Source organism: Carlito syrichta, unplaced genomic scaffold (assembly GCF_000164805.1).
Source record: "Carlito syrichta isolate Samal-C Ts95f unplaced genomic scaffold, Tarsius_syrichta-2.0.1 Scaffold309408, whole genome shotgun sequence".
In the NCBI taxonomy this organism is placed as follows: domain Eukaryota; kingdom Metazoa; phylum Chordata; class Mammalia; order Primates; family Tarsiidae; genus Carlito; species Carlito syrichta.
Genome location: NW_007253504.1, coordinates 636922 through 659691, shown reverse-complemented (window position 1 = coordinate 659691; position 22770 = coordinate 636922). Strand labels below are relative to the sequence as shown.

Sequence of the window (22770 nt, the reverse complement as noted above, 5' to 3'; positions counted from 1 at the left end):
CTACCGTCTCTCTAGAGTGAGGGTCGCGGACGAGGTGAGCGAGGAGGCGGCGGCTGGAGCGAGGGGGCCAGCAGCCACCATGTCGGATACGCGGCGACGAGTGAAGGTCTATACCCTGAACGAAGACCGGCAATGGGACGACCGAGGCACCGGGCACGTCTCCTCCACTTACGTGGAGGAGCTCAAGGGAATGTCGCTGCTGGTTCGGGCAGAGTCCGACGGTAAGGTTATTGGGACGGTAGAATGGGGGACAGTGCCACGGCCCGGGGTTTGGGCCCTGGGCCGGGTTACTGTTAGTACCACCTCTTGGGACAGCTCATTGGTTTTGAGCTTGCTCTTCTATACGGTAAAAACAAACTACTGTACTTTGTCCGGATTTGCCTTCAGTCAGACACCGAGCCTCTGTCCCCCCGCCTCCCGTCCCCGTTGAAGGATTTGACCCCTTCCTCTCCAAACTCTTGTTTTGGAGCCAGAGTGAGAGAAAAGGAAGTAGCGAGAGAGACCAGACGGTGGTCTGCTTGCTCTGGGGAAGCCGACACCCTCTTTCTCTCTTACTTAGGTTATTTTCGTATCCAGTACACGTCCAGTGCAAAAGGTTTAGCGAAACTTTTCTTTCTGAGTGTTCTTTTTTTACCGGATTTTACCCACGGGCCCCTGTTACCACAGTCGACAGGTGCTGGGAAAAACCCAAAGGCACCTTTTGCTGCGTTATTGCCGACTGTTGCCACGATACATGCACGCACAGGCACATATGTCTTTCGTCTGGGATCCCTCCAGGCTGCCTTTGTAGAAAGTGCTGTGAAAGAGTGAATACCTTACAGTCTGAGCAAGTTAGGACACCAAAGCACATTGTAAACTCGTATTCGTTGATTTACTGTCGTCACGTGAGGTATTTTAAAGTTATAAAATGTGGAACTGTAATTAAAACACCTTTGTAATCTGGACGCCTCGATTTCGATTTCAGCAACTGATTTATGCCAGTAGTCACAGACATTTATTTCTACATAAGATGTTCTTTCGTTCTTAATGAGAAGAGAGGATAAATGCAGCACTGTAATTTGTGTACTAAGTATTTGGTTCCTTGGGAGTTTTTTTGTTTGTTTTTTAGGTTGTTTTTTTTTTTTTTTAAGTAATAGGTTCTGTTTGTTTAACCGGAATGCAATAAAACAACTTATGTTTTAAAAAGTGATTTTTAAGTCGTCACTTAGACCTTAACATTTTCACTAAAACTTTAATGATCATCTTGTCTCCTTGATCTGGATGTTGGTTTTAGATGAATTTTTTTCTTTTTTTTTAGATTTATTTTATTTTAAAGTTGCAGGGTACAATTCAGGATTAGGCATACACGTGGACATTGTACAGGTAAAGTTTGGGCCTCCCTTTGATCCCTACTTTGCCAGGTTTGAGATCAGGTACCCTTATTGACGTTGTGTGCCGCCGCTCCCCCCCCCAGTATCCCACTACTGCCACCACACCACACCACACCCCCCCCAGTATCCCACTACTGCCAATCCCGTCTTATAGTATTATGGTAAATGATCAGGGTCCGCTTGTGATTAAGAACATTTGGTACTGTGAATTTTTTTCTTTAGGGCATATAGGGATAGGATGAAATACGCTAAGTTAAATATAAAACCTACATCTGGAGTGAGAATTGAGATGGAATACATTTTATTACCTAACATGTCCAGCTGGGTGAAGAGACATGCACAGTTTGTTTATTTTTTTTTCAACGTTTTATTATTTGAGACTTATGATATATTATTTTTTTATCTTTCAGGATCACTACTCTTGGAATCAAAGATAAATCCAAACACTGCATATCAGAAACAACAGGCAAGTAGTTGTTTATCTTTAATTTGAAAGACTTCATCTGTGATCAAAGAAGTAATAATCAGACAAAGATGGGAAAGGTTTCCTGACAAGAAAAAACATGTTTGGTAAACAGAGTTACAGACCATATTTATTTATGTTACAGGTTAAAAGTTTCAGACTGAAAAGTGAGTTTTTTACTGACAATAATTTATTATCGTTTTTGGGTTGAGCCACTGTTAGTTTATATTCAAATACAGTGTATTCATTAGTCTTATTTAGCTATTGCTAGCCAGGTCTCTTCTATACCATGTACACTAAACTTATTCTGAGTTATGTTTAAAGGAAATAGCATTAAAAAATTCAAAGGGATACTCTTAAAGCAAGGAAAGCCTGTTTGTGGTATGAAATTAATTCCTTTGACTCAAGTAAAGGTAGAAGTTTTGAAATACAAACATTAAATCCTGTTCTAAATTGTATGTTTTGAATATAGTAATCAATGGATACTTTATAAAAGTGTACATTTCCGATTATGTAATGTTTTCTGTTAATATTTATTGTCTCATTTGGGAAAGAAAACCTGTGTTGTGTTTTAGCATGCCTAATTAATCTGAAAATGGTAGTGGTGATTCACACTTTTTAAAATTCTGTGAATGTTTTTATTTTATTATGAAATATATCAAAATTGAAAAGTACAGAAAATAATATAGCAGGTTCTTGTAACACCACCTGATTTAACAGTGTCAACGTTATACCATATTTGTTTCAAAGCTTTTTGTAATGTTGAACTTTATGAATAGAGTTAAAACCCCTTTGTATCCATCCCATTCTTTCCATTTGCCCATCCTCTCCATAGGTAACCACTATTCTGAAGTTGATATGTATTCTTTCTGTACATGCTTTTATACCTTTTCTGCATATGTATGTATCCATAAATAATATGTAGTCTGTTGTGTGTTTCTAAACTTTACACAGTTGATATCGTACTCTTGCATGTAACCTGCAGCTTGCATTTTTCACACGTTTATTTTGAAGATCTGTTAACAATGTAGATGTAGTTTTCTTTTTAAATACTGTATAGTATTCTAATGTATAATATACAACTATTGTTAGACATTTGGAATATTCACAGATTTTTTGTATATGTGGTATGTAATGTCAATATGACAGATTTTTTAAAGGAAAAGAGAAGTTATTTTAGGGTTATATTTATAGCATCAGTGCCTACTTTCTTCAAGGTCTGTGAAAATTTGCATATTCAGAAACAAAATACATAGTTGGAGAAATAAAATTACACTGCGCAGCTTACTAAGGAATAAAATTGTCTATTGAGCAGCTTAATGATACTAAAGTCCTGCTGTTAAATGATTGTTTTTTGTATGTAGTACATTCTTAATCAGTTCTTTGAAATACTTTAAAATGTGTGATATTCAATTAGTAGTTTTTTCCTCTGTTTAGAAAATGTTATGTACTTTTTTTGGTGGAGAATCAAATTAAACGTTCGTCCTGAAATGAACACCTGAAGATGTTTCCTATGCCTTAGACATTTTAAAGTAGACTAAAGTAAATTTAATTTCTGAGTCAGCCAGGCAGATAGTTATTCTGTATCTTTGCACTGAATTTTACCAGCTAGTCACTTTTGGTTTTTGTTGCTTGTTTGTGTATGGGGAAAGGAATACTAATATTTTCTTATCATTTTTATACCTACCTCCATGAATATAAAATTATCAGTAATTTTTATTTTATGTATTTATTTATTTTGAGCCAGGGACTTGCTCTGTCTCCAAGGCTGAATTGCAGTGATATGATCACAGCTCACTGCAGCCTTGACCTCCTAGCTCAAGTGATCTTTCTGCCTCAGCCTGCTGAGTAGATAGGACTAGAGGCATGCACTGTGATGCTTGGCTAATTTTTTTTATTTTTATTTTTGTAGAATCAAGGTCTCACTATATTTCCCCGGCTGCTTTTGAACTTCTGACCTCAAACAGCCCTCCTGCTTCAGCCTCCCAGAGTTCTGGGATTATAGGCATAAGGCACTATGCCCATCCTAGGAACTTTGATTGATGGATTTTATTTATTTTTTATTTTTTGAGTCAGCGTCTCACTCTATCGCCCAGGCTGGAGTGTAGTGGCACATTCATGGCCACTGCAGCCTCAACCTGCTGAGCTCAGGCAATCCTACCGCCTCAACCTTCCAAGTAGATAGAACTACAGACACATGCCACCACGCTTGGCTAATTTTTCTTGATTTATTGTTGAGATGAGGTCTCGTCAAGTTACTCAGGCTAGTCTTGAGCCCATGGGCTCAAGCAGTCCTCTCACCTCGGCCTCCTAAAGAGCTGGGATTATAGGCATAAGACACCGTGCCTGGCCAGAACTTTTTCCTTAAATGTAACTAAGTCATAAGCAGTTCCCTCCATATTTAGTTATAGTACGGATTTTTCTCAGATTGTATATAAGATCCTTTAGTTGTTACTTTGGAAAGATCACATTATGGAGATTTGTATATAAAATAGTTCCCCAGCATAAGTTAAAAATACACGATGGTTCTGTGACTACTTTAGAAACTTCAGTGTGTAGCTTCATGTGCAATGTTACTGTACTAGAAAATTTCATTCTAGATAATTACTGTTTTTGCACCCACTAAATATCTATAAGTATTAAAGAAAACACTTTATTAAAAAAATTTATGCCATTTGGAAATGTTTTCTGTAACTAATCATATTTAGTATACTATTGGGACTTTTTTTCATAGTGGTTTTTTTTTTTTTTAGAGTCAAGAGTCTCACTGTCATCCAGGCTGGAGTGCAGTGGCCACCACAGCCTCGACCTGCTGGGCTCAGGTGATCCTTCCACCTCAGCCTTCCAAGTAGCTGGAACTACAGGCACGTGCCACCATGTCTGGCTAATTTTTTTATTTACTGTAGAGAAGAGGTCTTGCCAAGTTGCCCAGTCTGGTCTTGAGCCCTGGGTTCAGACAGTTCTCTCGCTTTGGCCTCCCAAAGTACTGGGATTACAGGCTTGAGCCATCGCACCTGGCTTGTTTTTAAAAATTGGGGGATGTTTTACTAAATAACACTCAGGTATATAAAAGAACTCTGGTAGTAAGAATGTGAAGGCACTTTGTTTATAAGAATGAAGAATGTGTGAATAGAGTCACCTGTTTTATTTATTTTTGTTTCAATTGAGTACACTTTTATTTTTTGGGGGTCAGGGTCTCACTCTTTCACCCAGACTGGAGTGCAGTTGCACATTTATGACCACTGGAGCCTTGACCTGCTGGGCTTAAGCAATCATTCTGCCTCAGCCTTTCAAGTAGCTGGAACTACAGGCACATGCCACCGCACCCGACTAGAGTACACTTTTCTAATAGAAATCAGCCATTTAGGGGTTATGTAAACTTAGTTTTATTGTAATAGATACAGTTTTTCATGTTTTCACCAAAATCTTCAGTTTTCACTTTTTACCAAGTTACATAAATTGGGATTTTGAAACACATTAATATTTTTCTGTTAGAATTATTTGTAAAATGTCATTTGTGTTATTCAGTAATTAGAAATTTACTAATTTACAAATTTTGCATGAAGTACATTGTTCATTCGTGGATTTTTAAAAAATATTTTATTTTTATTTTCTTTTTGAGTTGGGTCTCACTCAGTCACCAAGGCTGGAATGCAGTAGCACAATTGAGGCTCACTGCAACCTCAACCTTCTGGGCTCAGGTGACCCTTCCATCCCAACCTCCCAAGTAGCTGGGACTACAGACATGCACCACCACAACTCAGCTAATTTTGGGGGGGGGTTGGTAGAGATGAGGTCTCTCTGTGTTATCCAAGCTGGCCTTGAACTCCTGGGCTCAAGCATTCCTTTCGCCTCAGTCATCCAAGTAACTGGGACTACAGTAGTGGAGTAAAGAACCTTTTTTCTTTCTTTCTTTTTTTTTTTTCTTTCGTGTCTCTGTCACCCATGTTGAAGTACAGTGGCACACAGCTCTTTGCAGCCTTGACCTCTTGGACTCAGGCGATCCTTTTGCCTCAGCCTCCCAAGTTACTGGGACTACAGACACACCACCACACTTGGCTATTTTTAAAAATTTTTTGTACAGTTGAGGTCTCACTATGTTGCCCAGGCTGCTCAAGCAATCCTGCCTCAGGCTCCCAAAGTTCTGGGGTTATAGGTGTGAGCCACCACACTCAGCCCAAGATACCCTTTTTTTAATTAGTGGGTTTTTAATAAAAAATTTGAGTGAATGAGGTGTTTATTGGCCATTTTGTTATATTAAAATACATTGAATAAATTTACTGAGGAATATTTAACACTTTTCTTTTAACATTACAGTTATAAAATGAGCCAAGTACGAAATTGTATGCTTAGAATACATTGTTTTTTTCCCCAAAAGTGAAGTACTGAATTATGGTCTTAAAATAAGTTAGAATGACTCAAGCTGAATGTGAAATGTCTAAATTGAAATGTCATTATTGATTCACATCAGTTTCTTCTTTAACTGCACACAGTACTGAAGTAGTTAATGGAAAGAGATGTAATTACCCAATAAAGTTAAGCATTTAAATGTATTGAAAAGCTGGACATGGTGGCTCACACCAATCCCAGCACTTTAGGAGACTGAGGCAGAAGGATGACTTGAGGGTAGGAATTGGAGACCAGCCTGGGCAATGTAGTGAGATCCTATCTGTACAAAAAATAAAAGAGTAAGTCCTTATCTCTACAGAAAAACAAAACAAAAAACACTTTGGAAAGAGAAGAGAATAACTATATAATACAACATGAAATAAAGTACCTGATAGATATGTGTGTCAACACTGATCCTGACTAAATCAAAAGTGAAATCAGAGCTGGACACAGTGGTGTGCACCTATAGTACCAGCTATTTGTCAGGTTGATGTAGGAAAACCATTTGAAGTTCGGAGTTCAAGGTTATGATTGTACCTATGAATATGAATAACCACTGCACCCTAGCCTGGACAGCATATTGAGACCCTGTCTCTAAAAAAAATAGCAAAATAAAAAACGAGTCATAGGCATGTGTACCTGTTTAACCCAATTGTGTGTTATTAGGATAGGAGAATCATGTTCAGTATTAGTGCAAGATGAGATATAACAGGTGAAACAGTTACAGAGTTAAGACAGTTGAGAGAGGGTATTAACAGTCCTCATTGAAAGCTCATGAAAGCATTTCACAGATGAGGCAATTAAGGTACAGATAAGATTCTTGATTGAGATTATGCAACAGATATGTGCCAGCACAACATATAGATAGTAAACTATACTCCACAAACTCGAGCAGTAGGATATTAAAGAGAGAGATTAAGCTGGGTGTGATGGCTCATACCTGTAATCCTAGCACTTTGGGAGGCAGAGGCAAGAGAACTGTTTGAGTCCTGGGGTTCCAGACTACCCTGGGCAACTTGGTGAGACCTGTCTCTACAGTCAAAAAATTAACTGGGTGTGGTGGCCTGTGGTTCCAGCTCCTTGGAAGGCTGAGGCAGAAGGGTCCACCTGAGCCCAGCAGGTCAAGGCTGCGGTGGCTGTGAGCATGCCACTGCACTCTAGCCCAGGCGACAGAGTGAGACTCCTACTCAAAAAATAAAGAAAGGAGAAGTTGACATAAGCCTGAATCATTAAAAATTTCAGTTTGTGATGGTACTTGCTGAGGGAACTGTGATAGGGAAGGAAATAGTACACCTGCTATAAAAGGTATTTAAGCCTATTTGCAGCAGAAGTTTCTTATTTGATGCTTGGTTTGTTAAACATAAGGAAGTTGTTAGGTTATTAAATAGGGACCTAAAATGATGAAAATGATACGTACTGTATTTTAGGAAATGAGTATGAATAATGAATAAATTGGGGAGGCATGATGGAACAGAAGATTACAAGACTTTCTGCAGTAGTTCAGATACCAAAAAAAACAAAAAGTCTGTTCCAGGTACATGGACTTGAAAAGAAGGAACAGAGCTCCAATATATTTTCAAGAAAGTGCTGGATAATTTGGTGAATGATTAAATAAGAAAAAGAAGAAATCAAAGGTCACTGGTCATGTTTTTGGGTCTTGGGCCCAGGAAAATGATTATTCTCTCTAGAAATTGGGAAGTTGAGCAGATTTACATTAATCATTTGGTTTGAGACTTGTTTATTGGAAAAGAAAAAACTTTTTGATATGTAGTACATTAGCCTGATTAAAATTCAAAAGGTAGTTAGTGAAGTCTTTCTCCCACCTCAGACTCTGTCCATATAGTAGTTTCCCTTGTTAGAGGCCACCTATGAACAATTTCTTATATATCTTCCTAGAGGAATGCATATATAAGCAAATATGCACACAATCATGTATATATTTTCCCTTTTATGGGCATAAATGTAGCTTCCCAGATTTTCTGTGCTTTGCTTTTTTTTATTTGGGTTTTGAAATTGTAATAAAATAAATGAAAATGTCTTATAATGAACTTCTGGGAAGTGGTAGTTTCTGATAGATTTTTTTTTTTTTTTTTTTTTTTTTTTTTGAGTCAGGTCAAACCCAGTCATTTATGTTGGAGTGCAGTGGCATGATCACGACGCTCATGGCAGCCTCAACCTCCTGGGCTCAGGTGATCCTTTTACCTCAGCATCCCAAGTAACTAGAACTACAGGCACACACCAACATGCCAGCTAATTTTTTTTTTTTTTTTGTAGAGACGAGGTTTTGCTATGTTGCCCAGGCTAGTCTCAAACTCCTGGGCTCAGGCAATCCGCCAGTCTGGCAGAAGATTCTAATATAAGAATCATCAAAGGTTTGGTGCACCTATAGTAGTCCCAGCTACTTAGGGTACTGAGGCAGGAGAATGATTTGAGGCCAGTAGTTTGAGGCTGTAGTGTTCTATGGTCGCACCTGTGAATAGCCAGTGCCCTCCAACCTGGGCAACATAGTAAGACTCTGTCTTTAAAAATAAAGAATTATCAAATGAATTTTTAGCTGCAAGAAGGGACCTCCTTTGAAGGAGTAAATACAAATTGAGAAAATAATAGAGCTTACAACTGAGTTTTGTTGACCTGATCACATTTATTCATTCATCTAGTAATACCTGGCTGAGTGCTGCTTATGGGCTGTTCACTGTCTTTAGTTTGGATTTTTAACAAGCAGTTGAAAACATTTGAAGAGTTTTTAGCAGGGCAGTGACATGATCCAAATAATGATATCAATCTGTGGGAGGCAATCTGTGGGAGGCAATCAGTGGGAAACTCATTGGGAAATAATTGCTGCATGGTCCAAGCAAGAGATAATGTTGGATTGGGTTAAGGGTGATGAAGATGGATTGTGAGATATATATTGAAGTTCGAATTGACAAGGCATGCTATGGATCAGGAGTTGGTAATCAGGAAGATGGATGCTCCAGTAAAGTGGAAGAATAAGCAATTGGAAAGACTAGAAAATCAGGAAAATGTGTTGTCTTTCAAACAAAGGAGAACAAAATTTGAGTAAGGAAAGGAGGGCCAGTCAACAAATGCCTTTTTCATATCCTGCAAGATAAGGTTAAGAGTATACTAAGTCTTGGTTATAAGAACATCACTGAGATGAAGGTAGAAAGAGTGAAGATGATTACAGCTTAATGTATCTATCAGTTGGCAAAATAATCCAATAAAATTGAGGATATTGATGTCTGGAAGTGTGAGTTCCTGAGAGTCACTGTAGAGAATGGTCTAATGAGGATGTAAGAGAGAAAGCGATTTTGCAATTTTGTACACTGCATTTAAATGACAGCATGAATTTTTAGTGAGTAGAAGAGTTCTCTCTGCATTTAGAATTGTAGCTTAGGTGCAAGAGTAGAGGAAGTAAATGATTAAGTTGGAAACATTGGACAGACTGGTAGGTAAAGGGGCTTTCTAGGTGTTTGGAACAATATCAAGGAGAGGAATCTTTGGGAATTGGGCGGTCTTTCTTACTCAGTGGTCTCTACATACTTAAATATAATGCCACAGGGGAGAAGGCTGGGACGCAAGTTGTTAAAAAGCTTTTTGTTCTTTATTTTGAATTTTTTGTAGATAATAGTAGCTTGCTATGTTGTCCAGGCAGATCTCAAATTCCTGGCCTCAAGTAACTCTCTCCTACCTTGGTTCCCATTATCCTGGGATTATAGGCATGTGTCGCTGCCATGCCAGCCTGAAACTCTGTGTCCTTGTAGAGTTGGTTCAAATTTCATATATGGGATAGTTGTAGGAATATGAGTGTAAACTTGGACTGTCTGAGTTTTAAAATTCTCATTAACTTCTAGCTATATGATTTTTGAGCAGATTTTCCCTAAACTTCATCTTTTAAATTGAGATTCTCCATAACTCATATGGTGAGTTAATGTATGAAAAGGGTTAGTCTGGCAAGTAGTAGGATTTCAAATATTATGTTGGAAAACTGGAACAGATGATCATTGATTCATTAGGCCCTTTTAAATGTGTCACAGATGCTTCTATAAATATGATTTGAAAATTGGGGACTCGTTGGGCCCTGTGGTTCACACCTGTAATCCCGGCACTTTGGGAGGCGGAGCGAGAGGACTGCCTGAGTCCAAGGGTTTGAGACCATTCTGGGCAACTTGGTGAGACCTAGTCTCTACAATAAAATCAAAAAAAGCTGGGTGTGGTGGCACCTGCCTATAGTTCCGGCTACTTGGAAGGCTGAGGCGGAAGGATCGCTTGAGCCCAGCAGGTCGAGGCTGTGGTGGCTGTGAGCGTGCCATTACACTCCAGCTTGGGCAACAGAGTGAGACTCCGACTCAAAAAAAAAAAAAAAAAGATTGGCGACTCTTTCTTCCCAAAAAGTTTTATGTACCAAGTATTAAATACAATTGCAAGGTATCATTTAGACCCTGGGTTAAGAATCCCTGGTTTAAATAGCATTCTGTCATGTGCAGTGGTGTATACATGTAGTCTCAGCACTTGGGAGGTTAAGGCAGGAGGATCCCTTGAGCCTGGGAGTTTGAGAACAGTGTGGGCAACATATCAAGACTGTCTCTAAAAAGTAAATAAAAATTTTTAAAAATTAGTCCTCAGCTCTGGATTGTGTTTTTAATATGTAAAGTTGAAAGCAACCATTTCTTATAATAAAACTGCATTGTTGTAATCTGATTCATTAAGAGCTAAATTATCAAACTTCTCCAGCCCATTTCTTCTATCCCAGGCTTGGCCATAATCACCTTTTCATCATTTTAAAGGACCTAACCAAATAAAACTGGCTTATTCTCTCTGTAGGCTCATTTAAGATCTAATTTCCATAGGGACACAGTGGTGATTTAATTTTAATGTTTTAGTTACTAGAGAAAAGCCCTAAGTTCCTTTTAGTTTAAACAGCGGTATATTAATAATGTTCCAGTGAGATGAAACTATTTGCCATGCACTAATTAATAGAAATATAGCATCACAATACATATTGGTTGAAACAGACTTTGCTGTGAAAACATGAGCTTGGCTATATCTAAGCTTTTTGGATTTGCAAGGGACCCTGTCATATGACACTTTTCATTCTATAAATATTCTTGTGCCAGCTCTATGCTCTCTCCCCTAGGAGCTTTTACTCTGACCCTTGTCATAGTTTTAAACAGTGCTGCTTCTGGATAATTTATTACTGAAGCAGTGGTGGGTAGGATGGAATTCATCATTCAGAGTAGATACATAGGTTGGAAGGTTCCTACTCTGATGACACTTCCGTACTCCCTTTTAACCAGCTAGGGATACAGTTAGTTCATTTCTCAAATTTGACTTATCAAACAAATTACCTGTGACCCTTGTTAAAGATAAGAATTTGCCAGGCTCGGTGGCTCAGCCTATAATCCCGCACCTTTGGGAGGCTGAGGTGAGTGGATTGCCTGAGCCCGCGGGTTCGTGACCTGCCTGGGCAGCGAGACCTCATCTCTACAAGAAATCAAAAAATCAGCCAGGCATGGTAGCACATGCCTATAATTCCGGCTACTCGGAAGGCTGAGGCGGAAGGATCACCGGAGCCCAGCAGGCGAGGCTGCGGTGGCCGGGAGCGGCCACTGCACTCCAGTCTGGGCAACAGAGTGAGACTCCAACTCAAAAAAAAAAAAAAAAATGAATTTGGAGCCAGGCACTGTGGCTTACACCTATAAAGCTCTTTGGGAGGCCAAGGTGAGAGGATTGCTTGAGCCCAGGAGTTTCAGACCAGTGTAGGCCAGCATAGTGAAACCTTGTTTTGACAAAAAAAAAAAATTAGCCATGTATGGTGGCATAAACCTGTAGTCTCAATTACTTGGGAGGCTGAGCAGGAAGGCCACCTGAGCCCAGGAGACTAAGGCTGCAGTGAGTCGTGATTATGCCAGAGGGAGACCCTGACTCAAAAAATAATAAGGGCCTCACTTCAGATCTGTCAACAGGAGAGACCTGGAAATCTGAATTTTTAACCATTTCCTATGGTTCTCTTCATTGAAAAAGGACTCTAAATATAAATCCCATTTAGTTTCTGGGATTTTGACTAGATGGTGAGGAGGATTTAGATTAAGAATGGGAAAGAAAGTGCAAAAGAAAATGATGATGAAAAAGAGAATCTGAATCAGTTACCGTAATTCAGATTTCATCATTTACCTGGATCTTCTTTCAGAAAGTGGATTGGAGCCAAAATGGAAAGGGCCTTGGATGACTGGATAAAGGTTTTTTGGATTTCATTCTGTACCACTAAGCTGTAGTTCTATCTGTAGATATAGTCACCTAAAAGATCAATGCTTAGCTGAGCTCGGTGGCTCACATCTGTAATCACAGCACTTTGGGAGGCAGAGGTGAGAGGACTGCCTGAGCTCAGGGGTTCGAGACCAGCCTGGGCAACATAGTGAGACCTCATCTCTACAATAAATCAAAAAATTAGCCGGACCTTGTGGCACACGCCTGTGGTTCCAGCTACTTGAAAGGCTGTGGCAGGAGGATCACCTGAGCCCGGCTGGTTGAGGCTGCAGTGCCACTGTATTCTGGCCTGGATGATAGAGTGAGACTCCAACTTAAAAGAAAAGGAAAAAAAAAAAAAAAAAAAGGACCAGTGCTTGATTAGAGGGTTGGGACTTTGAGCTCCACCCCCAAACCTCCAGGAGAGGAGAGAGGCTGAAGGTTAAGCTGATCACCAGTGGCCAATGATTTAATCAATCATGCCTAGGTAATGAGGCCTCCATAAAAACCCAAAGGGAGTGGGTTCAGAGAGCTTCCGGATAGCTGATCAAGTGGAGGTTTCTGGAAGGTGGCATACCTGCGGATGGCATGGAACTTCAGCTCCTTGCCCCACACCACACCCTATACCTCTCTTCTCTTGTATCCTTTAAAATAGTCTTAACAATAACTGGTAAGTAAGTGTAACCCTGAGTTCTGCGAACTGTTTTAGGAAATTAATCAAACTGAGGAGGGAGGGGGGTTGTGGGAACCCTGATATAGCTGGTCAATTGTACCTTGCGATTGGCATCAGAAGTAGGGGGCAGTTTTGTGGGACTGAACCCTCAACCTGTGGGATCTGACAGTATCTCCAGGTAGATAGGTAGTGTTGTAATTGAATTGGAGGACACCCAGCTGATGTCCATTGCAGAATCAACAACTTGGTTGTTGGTGTGGAGAAATCCACACACGCTTCTTGGTGACTAGAGGTCGCAGCAATGATTTGTGTTGTGGGAGTATCATGGTTTATTTATTTCTATATTCTCAGACCTACCTGCCCATGTGTGTAGATAACTATTTGCAAATATTTTTAATTTAAACTATCCTAACCCAAATAAAACGGACAAGTACCTTAAAAGGAGTTGATGATAAAAAAAATTAGCTGGGTGCAAACGAACAAGATAATGGTCAAACTTGATGTTTACTTCTAATGTAAACTGTCAGCCATGTGACAAAGCAGAAACAGTGATATAATCTGACAAGAGGTCGCCCCTCCCAAAAAATTGTTATTAAAAGGATAATTTTGAATATGGATTTGTATCTATTGTTATGTATGGGCATATAGTATCCTAAATATAGTGTATTTTGGAATGCTAAAATAGTAATAGGGAGATGCTACACTTCATTTATTGCTTATTTTATCTTTTTTTTTTTAAGCAGGCTTTATTAAGAGGACAGAAAAGCTCCCACAGTGAGAGGGAACTGGAGGGGGTTATCCATATTTTATCTTTATAAAAACTTTTTCTCAAGCCTCTAATCCCAGCACTTTGGGAGGCTGAGGCGAGAGGTCTGTCTTAGCCCAGGGGTTTGAGACCAGCCTGGACAACTCAGCAAGACCTCGTCTCTGCAATAAATTAAAAAACAAAAAATTAGCTGGACTTGGTGGCATGTGTCTGCGGTTCCATATTCTTGGAAGAATGAGTTGGAAGTATCGCCTGAGCCCAGCAGATTGAGGCTTCCGTGGCCGTGAGTGTGCTACTGCACTCCAGCCTAGGCGACAGAGCAAGACTCCAACTCAAAAAAAAAACCAACCCTTTTTCTCTTTTAGTGTGTTTTATAATGCATTACTGTACTAATGTATTCGTGTATGTAATATATAAGTAAATTGAGGTACAGTCAGAAAGTTTTGGACATCACTGTTTATGAAGCTGTTTAGAGGATGGCCTAAGAAGATAACTCGGGGACCGAGGGGAATACAGGGAGCCGGAGTAGGTGCCTTAGTGCTTAAACCAGCTCTAACCAGAGTAGCTCTCTTTGTATCTTTTTTACATAGAGAGGTTCTTAGTAAAAATTTTGTTTGTGCCGGCTCAGTGGCTCAGCCTGTAATCCCGTGCTTTGGGAGGCCGAATGAGTGAATTGCCTGAGCCTGCGGGTTCGAGACCTGCCTGGGCAACTTGACAAGACCTCATCTCTACAATAAATCAAAAAAATGAGCCGGGCATGGTAGCGCGCGCCTGTAGCCCCTTGAAATCCTGGAAGCTCCTTGGAAGGCTGAGGCAGAAAGATCACCGAAGCCCAGCAGGTCGAGGCTGTGGTGGCCGGGAGCATGCCACTGCACTCCAGTCTGGGCAACAGAGTGAGACTCCAACTAAAAAAAAAATTTTTTTGTTTGTAAAAGGGATACTTCTGGTTTTTTTTTTTTTTTTTTAGAGGTTTGAAAACTTCTTCTGTAGATGATGGGAGCAACTGAAGGATTTTAAATAAAAGAGTGCCCTGATAAAATTTTAGAAGAACTCTGGTAGCAAATTTCTCTTCAAAAAAGCAGAGTCAGGAAGCGGGTAGAATTCAGATTTCTAGCTATTCTTACCTGTTCATACAGCAAATAAGAAGTATTAATCTGAGGCCTGGATTAATTAAAGGGTGCTTTTCATTTACTGTTTAAAGCTAAAAAGTACTAAAATATTTTCACTTTTACAATTTTGTCTGCAAATATAGAGCTCATCTTTTGTTTTATATTTCTTGTTTTTTGTTGTTGTTATTGTTGTTGTTTGGTTTTTTTTTTTCTTTTTTGCGTCAGAGTCTTGCTCTGTCGCTTGGCTGAATTGCAAAATCAGGTATGATCACAGCTTACCACCAAAGTCTTGAACTGGACTGAAGCAATCCTCCCGCTTCAGCCTTCCAAATAGCTGGAACTACAGGCACACACCACCAAACCTGGCTCGCTTTTACATTTTTTGTAGAGATGGAGTCTCATTATGTTGTCTAGACTGTTTTTGAACTCCTGGACTCAAGCAATCCTCTTGCCTCTGCCTCCCAAAGTGCTGGGATTACAGGTGTGAGCCACCATGACCAGCCTACTTATATATTTCTTACTACCAGGTCATAATATTTATAAGTACAAGTCAAGTGAACAAATTATTAAATATAAGGTACTTTGGAGATTATATTTTTAGTGGAGTATAAACTCAATTTATGCGTATTTTTTGAAAATAAAACCTTTAGCCATATTAAACTTACAGTATTGTGTCCTTAAGGAGTGTTTATTTTATTTGAGTATTGCTTAGTGGTTTTAAACAAGTGTGTGTGTGTGTGTGTGTGTTTGTATGTTTCAACTGAAATCCAAACCTTAGTTGCCTGTAGAGGGGTTGACACCTTTTCCTAAAAAGCATAACTACCTTTTGGTTGAGATATAATTGAGGACATCCTAGGAGAGTGCTTACTTGAACCTCGGGTTAATTTTTCTACAGTCTGGGATGGTGGACTAGGTACTATTGGTAGTACATGTAGATAGAGCGCATAGTTTCATTTTACCATTGTATTGTATTCTTAGGATCCTGAGGTCTTTTCCATATTTTTTTTTTTTACAAAGGCAACAATAGAAAGAGTTAAGCTTTGACCTGTTTTACCTATTTTTATGTATTGGTTAGCTTGCTTTTTTTTTTTTTAAGATTAGGAAGTAAATTTGAGAGAGAGAGAAAGAGGAGATTCACCTCCCCAAGGTAGGGGAGGGAGCCAAAGCCAGAAGGATGGCCTGGCCATAGCTCAAAGAGCACACTGCCACACCATAGCTTAGCAAGGCAGTGGCGGCTGGTTAGCTTGCTTAACCAGTTAACAATCAGCTCAAAAGGAAGGATAACCATATAGGTGGTTAGTAAATAGAACAGCTGATTTTCTAGAAACAACAGAAAGTAGATGGTTAGAATGTCTGCATTACAGTTTCAGCCAAGAATGGCTTGTCTTTTTTCAGATTATTTTGGTAACATGAGGCTACTAACCTGTTTTAAATTTGTTTGTTTTAGAAAATTGCTGAATGCCATTTTTAGTACCAAAGCTACTACTTCATTGTCAATATATTGCTAATAATAATGATTGAATATGCATTAATTGTAGTTGTTGGGGGCATTTGTCATTGCTGTGCTGTCTCCAGTCCTCTTGATTTTTATTTATACTTTGTGGTGTGAAGATATTTCTTTTCTAGCATGATGACGTAGAAATCTTTATTTTTAAACAGGATACATTAATTGTTTGGTCAGAAGCTGAGAACTATGATTTGGCTCTAAGTTTTCAGGAAAAAGCTGGCTGTGATGAGATCTGGGAAAAAATTTGTCAGGTAAGTTTCTTTTTATAATATTTAACTTATGTTTATATGCATTATTGAATTTTTGTTTCCTTTTTACTTCAAATATGTGTATTAGAACATAGAAAGATAATGTCTTATTGTGAGATTTTGATAACCTAACATGGAAATTATTAATATTCTATAGCAAATTTTTTTTTTTAATTATAAAGATGTGGGGTACAATTCAGGGTTACATATACAAACATTGATTATGCAGGTACCCTTGTTGACAGCAAATTCTTTTACTTAAAATTTAAGAAACAGACCAGGTGTGGTGCCACACACCTGTGGTCCCAGCTATTCAGTAGGCTGAGGTGGAAAGATTTCCTGAGCCCAGGAGATAGATGGAGGCTGCAGTGAGCTGTGATTGTGCCACTGCAATCCAGCCTGGGCGACAGAGTGAGACACTGACTTAAAAAAAAAAAAAATTAAACAAAAAAGCTTTGTCATAATTTTGTTTTACCACTTTAGATTTTGATAGCATATGTTAATAATACCCTGTAGAACTTAAACTAAAAAATGAATAAATAATTATGTTCAGGCTTTTTTTTTTTTTTATGTCTGGTCATGTGTTTTTCTAATGTTTATGAATACTGTACCAAGAACTAATAATTGAAAGTACTCATTATTTCAGCTTATGCAAAACTTATAGTGTAGCAGGATATATAGGATATGCAGTAACTTAGGTAACTAGAGTTTTGTTTTTGTTTTTTTAATTGCAGTCTCAATCTGTCATCCTGATTTCGTCTATATTCTCAAACACAGGAGTAGAATATAGAGGTGAAGGATAGCTCCGCACATTCACTTTTTTGCACATTAACTCAGTGTTTGAGCTTGACTTCCCATGATCTGGCTTCACTCTACATTTCTAGTTTTGGTGTTTGCCATATTCATGCCATATGTTTCCATCTCTTGACTTCTGTGCTGTTCTCCTTCAACTTTGAGTACCTTTATTTTATATCTGAATCTTACCCATCTTTGAAGACCCACCTGAGATCTCAGATGTCACTATGGTTCTTTTCCTGTACTCCCCTCAAATTCCCCCTTCCACCCAAGAACGTGAATGAAGTTCTTATTAATTCCCATGGCATTTTATCTGAACTGCTTTTATGACTTTGTTACTTGTACTTTCTGTTATGCATCAGTTTCCCTAAGCCAAGCTATGCTGTTGAGAACTCAGAAGTAAAACTAGCCAGGTGTGGTGGCTCACACTTGTAATCCCAGCACTTTGGGAGGCAGAGGCGAGAGGATTGCCTGAGTCCAGGGGTTCAAGACCAGCCTGGGCAACTTGGTGAGACCTCGTCTGTACAATAAATCAAAAAATTAGTTGAGTGTAGAGATGTGCGCCTGTAGTTCCAGCTACTTGGAAGGCTGAGGTGGAAGGATCACCTGAACCCAGCAGGCCGAGGCTGCAGTAGCCATGAGCATGCCATTGCACTCCAGCCTGAGCAACAAAGTGAGACTCTTACTCAAAAAATAAATAAATGAATAAAAGAAGTAAAACTAGTCTCATCCCTATAGTAAAAGGTATCTTGTATGCATCAGTATATCCATCTACTTCTTTCTCTAGGCTCTTAGATGTTTTTTCATGTATTGCTTTGGTGGATTTGGACATTTGTGAAACTTTTTCTGCTCAGGACATTTGGAATGTTTTGAGGTAGAGAAGAGTGAGAATAGTTCCACCCTTGTATTAGGAATTGGAAAAAAATATATTTTTACGCTTTATGTGATTTTGTTTTACTTATGGATGTTTTACTGTTTTTGAGTCATGGTCTTACTGTCACCAAGGCTGGAGTGCAATGATACCTAGCTCACCGTAGCCTCAACTCCCTGATTCTTCCACCTCCACCTCCTGGCTAGCTGAGACTATTGGTGCTACTTAATTTTTTGTAGTGATAAGATCTCGCTGGTCCCAGACTTGTGAGTTCTAGCAGTCCTCCCACCTCTGCCTCCCAAAGTGCTGAGCTACAGGCATAAGCCACAGTGCCCGACCTTTTTTTTTTTTTTCTGAGATAGTGTCTCACTGTATCACCCATGCTGGAGTGCAAGTGGCATGATCATAGCTCGCTGCAGCCTTGAACTCCTGATCTTCCCAGCTCAGCCTTCCAAGTAGCTTGGGCTACAGGTATGCGCTATTATGCCCATTAGAAAAATTTTAAGCAGAGTAAAGTTCTAAACATTTTTTGTTGGTGAATAGAGTAATTCATTATAAAACATTTATGTTGACCATTCTTACCTTGAGCTGTCAACTTGAATTATAAAATAGTTGTTAATTATGTTAGGATCTTTATCTAGGTATTAGAACTTGGAGGCTTTATCACAGATGTTAACTGAATGTCAATTTTTAAAAAATAGACTATTTTTTAGAGCAGTTTTAAGTTTACAGCAAAAGCAAATGTTTTTCCAAAAGTCACTTTCAAAAGTAATCTGAAGAAATTGTATATTTTCTCACTGAATATATGAGGAGTGGGGTTTCAGTTTGAACTCAGTGTCTTTGTCAAGTCAGTGTGATGATGTGATAGGTTGCTTTAAGAGTCACACATAGTGATTTGGGGGATAAGTAGAACAGTTACTTCCTGCAGCATTCAAAGTTGTTATATATAGTGAATTTAATAAACAACTCTTCATGGTTATTATATAGCATCATAAATCTATATAACATCAGCTGAAATATTAAGATTATCAGGGATCAGAGTTAACTTCAAGTTATAGGCTGAGAAATTTGTAGGTGAAATGATCTGTAGTCACCTGCTTAGACTAAAAAATCAACTCTAAACTTTGTATTTTGCCCACTTGATTTCATTTTTAATTAGCAGAGACTAGTTTAGTATTCCTTGCAAGGTATTTTTACTTAAATTCAGTGGTCAGTGGTTTGATATCCAAAATGTTGAATTCTTTTGTATTTTAAGGTAATTATCTGTACTTGGATATTTCTAGGTTCAAGGTAAGGACCCCTCAGTGGAAGTCACACAGGACCTCATTGATGAATCAGAAGAAGAACGATTTGAAGAAATGCCTGAAACTAGTCATCTGATTGATCTACCTTCGTGTGAACTTAATAAACTTGAAGAGATTGCTGACTTAGTTACCTCAGTTCTCTCCTCACCTATCCGTAGGGAAAAGCTGGCTCTGGCCTTGGAAAATGAAGGCTATATCAAAAAACTACTGCAGTTGTTCCAAGCTTGTGAGAACCTAGAAAATACTGAAGGCCTACACCATTTGTATGAAATTATTAGAGGAATCTTATTCCTAAATAAGGCAACTCTTTTTGAGGTAATGTTTTCTGATGAGTGTATCATGGATGTCGTGGGATGTCTTGAATATGACCCTGCTTTGGCTCAGCCAAAAAGACATAGAGAATTCTTGACCAAAACTGCAAAGTTTAAGGAAGTTATACCAATAACAGACTCTGAACTAAGGCAAAAAATACATCAGACTTACAGAGTACAGTACATTCAGGACATCATTTTGCCCACACCATCCGTTTTTGAAGAGAATTTTCTTTCTACTCTTACGTCTTTTATTTTCTTCAACAAAGTTGAGATAGTCAGCATGTTGCAGGTAAGTAAATATTTTTCACAATTGTTTTTCATAAGTTTTTTTCCCTAAATAGTTAACTGGTCTTTATGCCCTCTTTTTTGTTTTTCAAAGATTTTTATATGTTTGTTTATTTTAAATGTACTCTGATATAGAAAACAGGATGTTATCTTGTGGCTATAATGCAACCTTTCATATTTTTAAGTTGTCTGTGATGGAACTGGTTTGTTAAATTTAATTTTTAAAAACTTGAGGTAGAATATACATAACATAAACTTCACATTTTAACCATTTTTAAGTGTACAATTCGGTGACATTAAGTACATTCACAGTGTTGTGCAGCAGTAACCACTTTCCATTTCTAGAACTTTTTGTCATCCAGAATAGAAACTCTATACCCATTAAATAGTAACTCCTAGTGTTCTCCCTCTAGCTTTTGGTAACCAATGTTCTACTTTCTGTCTTTGTGAATTTGCCTATTATGGATACTGATGATGCAGCTTTTTTTTTTTTTAAAGAACACTCTCCATTTATTAAACATGGTTTTTTTTTTCTGTTTCACCACACCCTCCAGAAAAAAGAAATGGGGCTGAGAGTGGAGAAAAGGGGACAGGGGTAGGGGTGGGGGGTTGCAGCTATCTTAAAAAGTATTTTAAATTCCATTTGAGAGATAGTTATTATTGGGGTATGTCTGATTATGTGTACTTAAAGCTTCCCAGATAATTCAGATTGCAGCCCAGATTGAGAAACACTCAGTAATTTTCAGGAAATGATAGTCACATTATTTGCTTTGTGAAGTTCATTTTATTCTGTCCCCTTGAGTTATAAAAGTGTTTCATACCATGTTTATCATATTAATCCTTTATACCCTAATAGTATAGTAAGCATGCTTTTGAAGAATTTGTGTTATTTATGTTATTAGAGTATATTCAGTTTTCTAACTGCTTTTGTTATTTCTCTATCAGTCAGTTTATTGAGCAGCTACTATATACTTAATATTATGATTCTTAGAGTGTGGTCTGTGGACATCTGGAGGTCCCTGAGACCTTTTCAGAGGAGTCTATGAGGTTCTCTCTTTTCGGTTTCATGTCAGTGGGAGGCTATATTTTTTATATATATTTCAGCCCAAATAACATATTGCACAAAAACATGAGAATCTAGGTGTCTACTGTTAAGGTAGACATTAAGAAGTTTACCAAATGGGCCAAGCATGGTGGCTCATGCCTGTAATCCCATCATTTTGGGAGGCCACGGTGGGAGAATAGCTTGAGCCCAGGAGTTCAAGACCAGCCTGGGCAATATGACAGGACCTTGACTATACAATAAGTCAAAAAAATTAGCTGATGTGGTGGTGCATGCCTGTAGTCCCAGCTATTTAGAAGACTGAGGTGGAAGAATCTCCTGAGCCCAGCAGTTGGATGCTGCAGTAGCTGTGATCATACCCCTGCACTCCAGCCTGGGTAACAGAGTGAGAATCTGACTCTAAAAAAATAAAATAAAATTTTTTTTTTTTTTCAGAATGGAAAGTTTTAATTTCTCTGCTTTCTATAAATGATAGAGGACAGTTATCTCATGTGTTGACATTTCAGCATATTACATTCTTGTATATTTCCACTTGTTTTTTATTGTGGGGTACAATTCATGGTTAAGTATACAGATGTTCATTGTGCAGGTACCCTTGTTATCGGGTGTACCCCCCCTTCCCCAGTCAGTTTTCCACTACTGCCAATCCCACACCCCCCCCCACACTCCCCACAGTTTCCCTCTACTGTCAGTCCTTTTCTTACAGTATTATGATAGTTGTTCAAGGTCCACTTATGAGTGAGAACATGTGATACTCAGTCCTTTTGTTTCTGTGAAAGGTCACTCAGTATTATAGACTCTAAGTCCATCCAGGTTGCTATGAAGTTCATGATTTTGTTCTTCTTTATGGCTGTGTATTATTCCATTGTGTGTATGTACCGCATTTTTTTTATCCAGTCCTCTTTAGATGGCCAGCACAGTTGTTTCCATGTTCTTGCTATTGTGAACAATGCTGCGATAAATATAACATGTGCAGGTATCTTTTTTATAAAGTGATTTGAGTTCTTCTGGGTATATTCCCAGTAGGGGGATTGTGGGGTCATATGGAAGGTCGATTTTTAGAACTTTCGGGAATCGCCACACTGCTTTCCAAGAGGCTGTACTAGTTTACATTCCCACCAACAGTGTAGAAGTGTTCTCTTTTCACCACATCATCTCCAGCACCTGTTATTTTTTGAGATACTGATGATGGCCATTTTCATTGGAGTTAGGTGGTATCTCAGTGTAGTTTTAATTTACATTTCTTTGATGACTAGTGAGTCTGAACATTTTTTCATGTGTCGGCTGCTCATATGTCTTCTTTTGAGAACTGTCTATTCATATCTTTTGCCCACTTAGTAATGAGGCTGTTTGTTTTTTTCTTTTCAGCA

General features: G+C 38.6%; 1 protein-coding gene across 4 annotated transcripts in view; it reads left to right on the top strand.

Annotated features, from left to right (window-relative positions):
- The first annotated feature begins 1 nt into the window (after position 1).
- Positions 2-22770, top strand: part of PPP4R3B (protein phosphatase 4 regulatory subunit 3B) — a 70971-nt gene continuing 48202 nt past the window's right edge. For all 4 annotated transcript variants that reach the window (XM_008067212.2, XM_008067211.2, XM_021717154.1 and 1 more), the window contains exons 1-4: positions 2-221; positions 1781-1836; positions 16673-16771; positions 19718-20341. In XM_008067212.2, coding sequence (XP_008065403.1) covers positions 80-221; positions 1781-1836; positions 16673-16771; positions 19718-20341 — 921 coding nt within the window. In that variant the 5' untranslated portion in view covers positions 2-79. The remainder of the gene's footprint in view (positions 222-1780; positions 1837-16672; positions 16772-19717; positions 20342-22770) is intronic.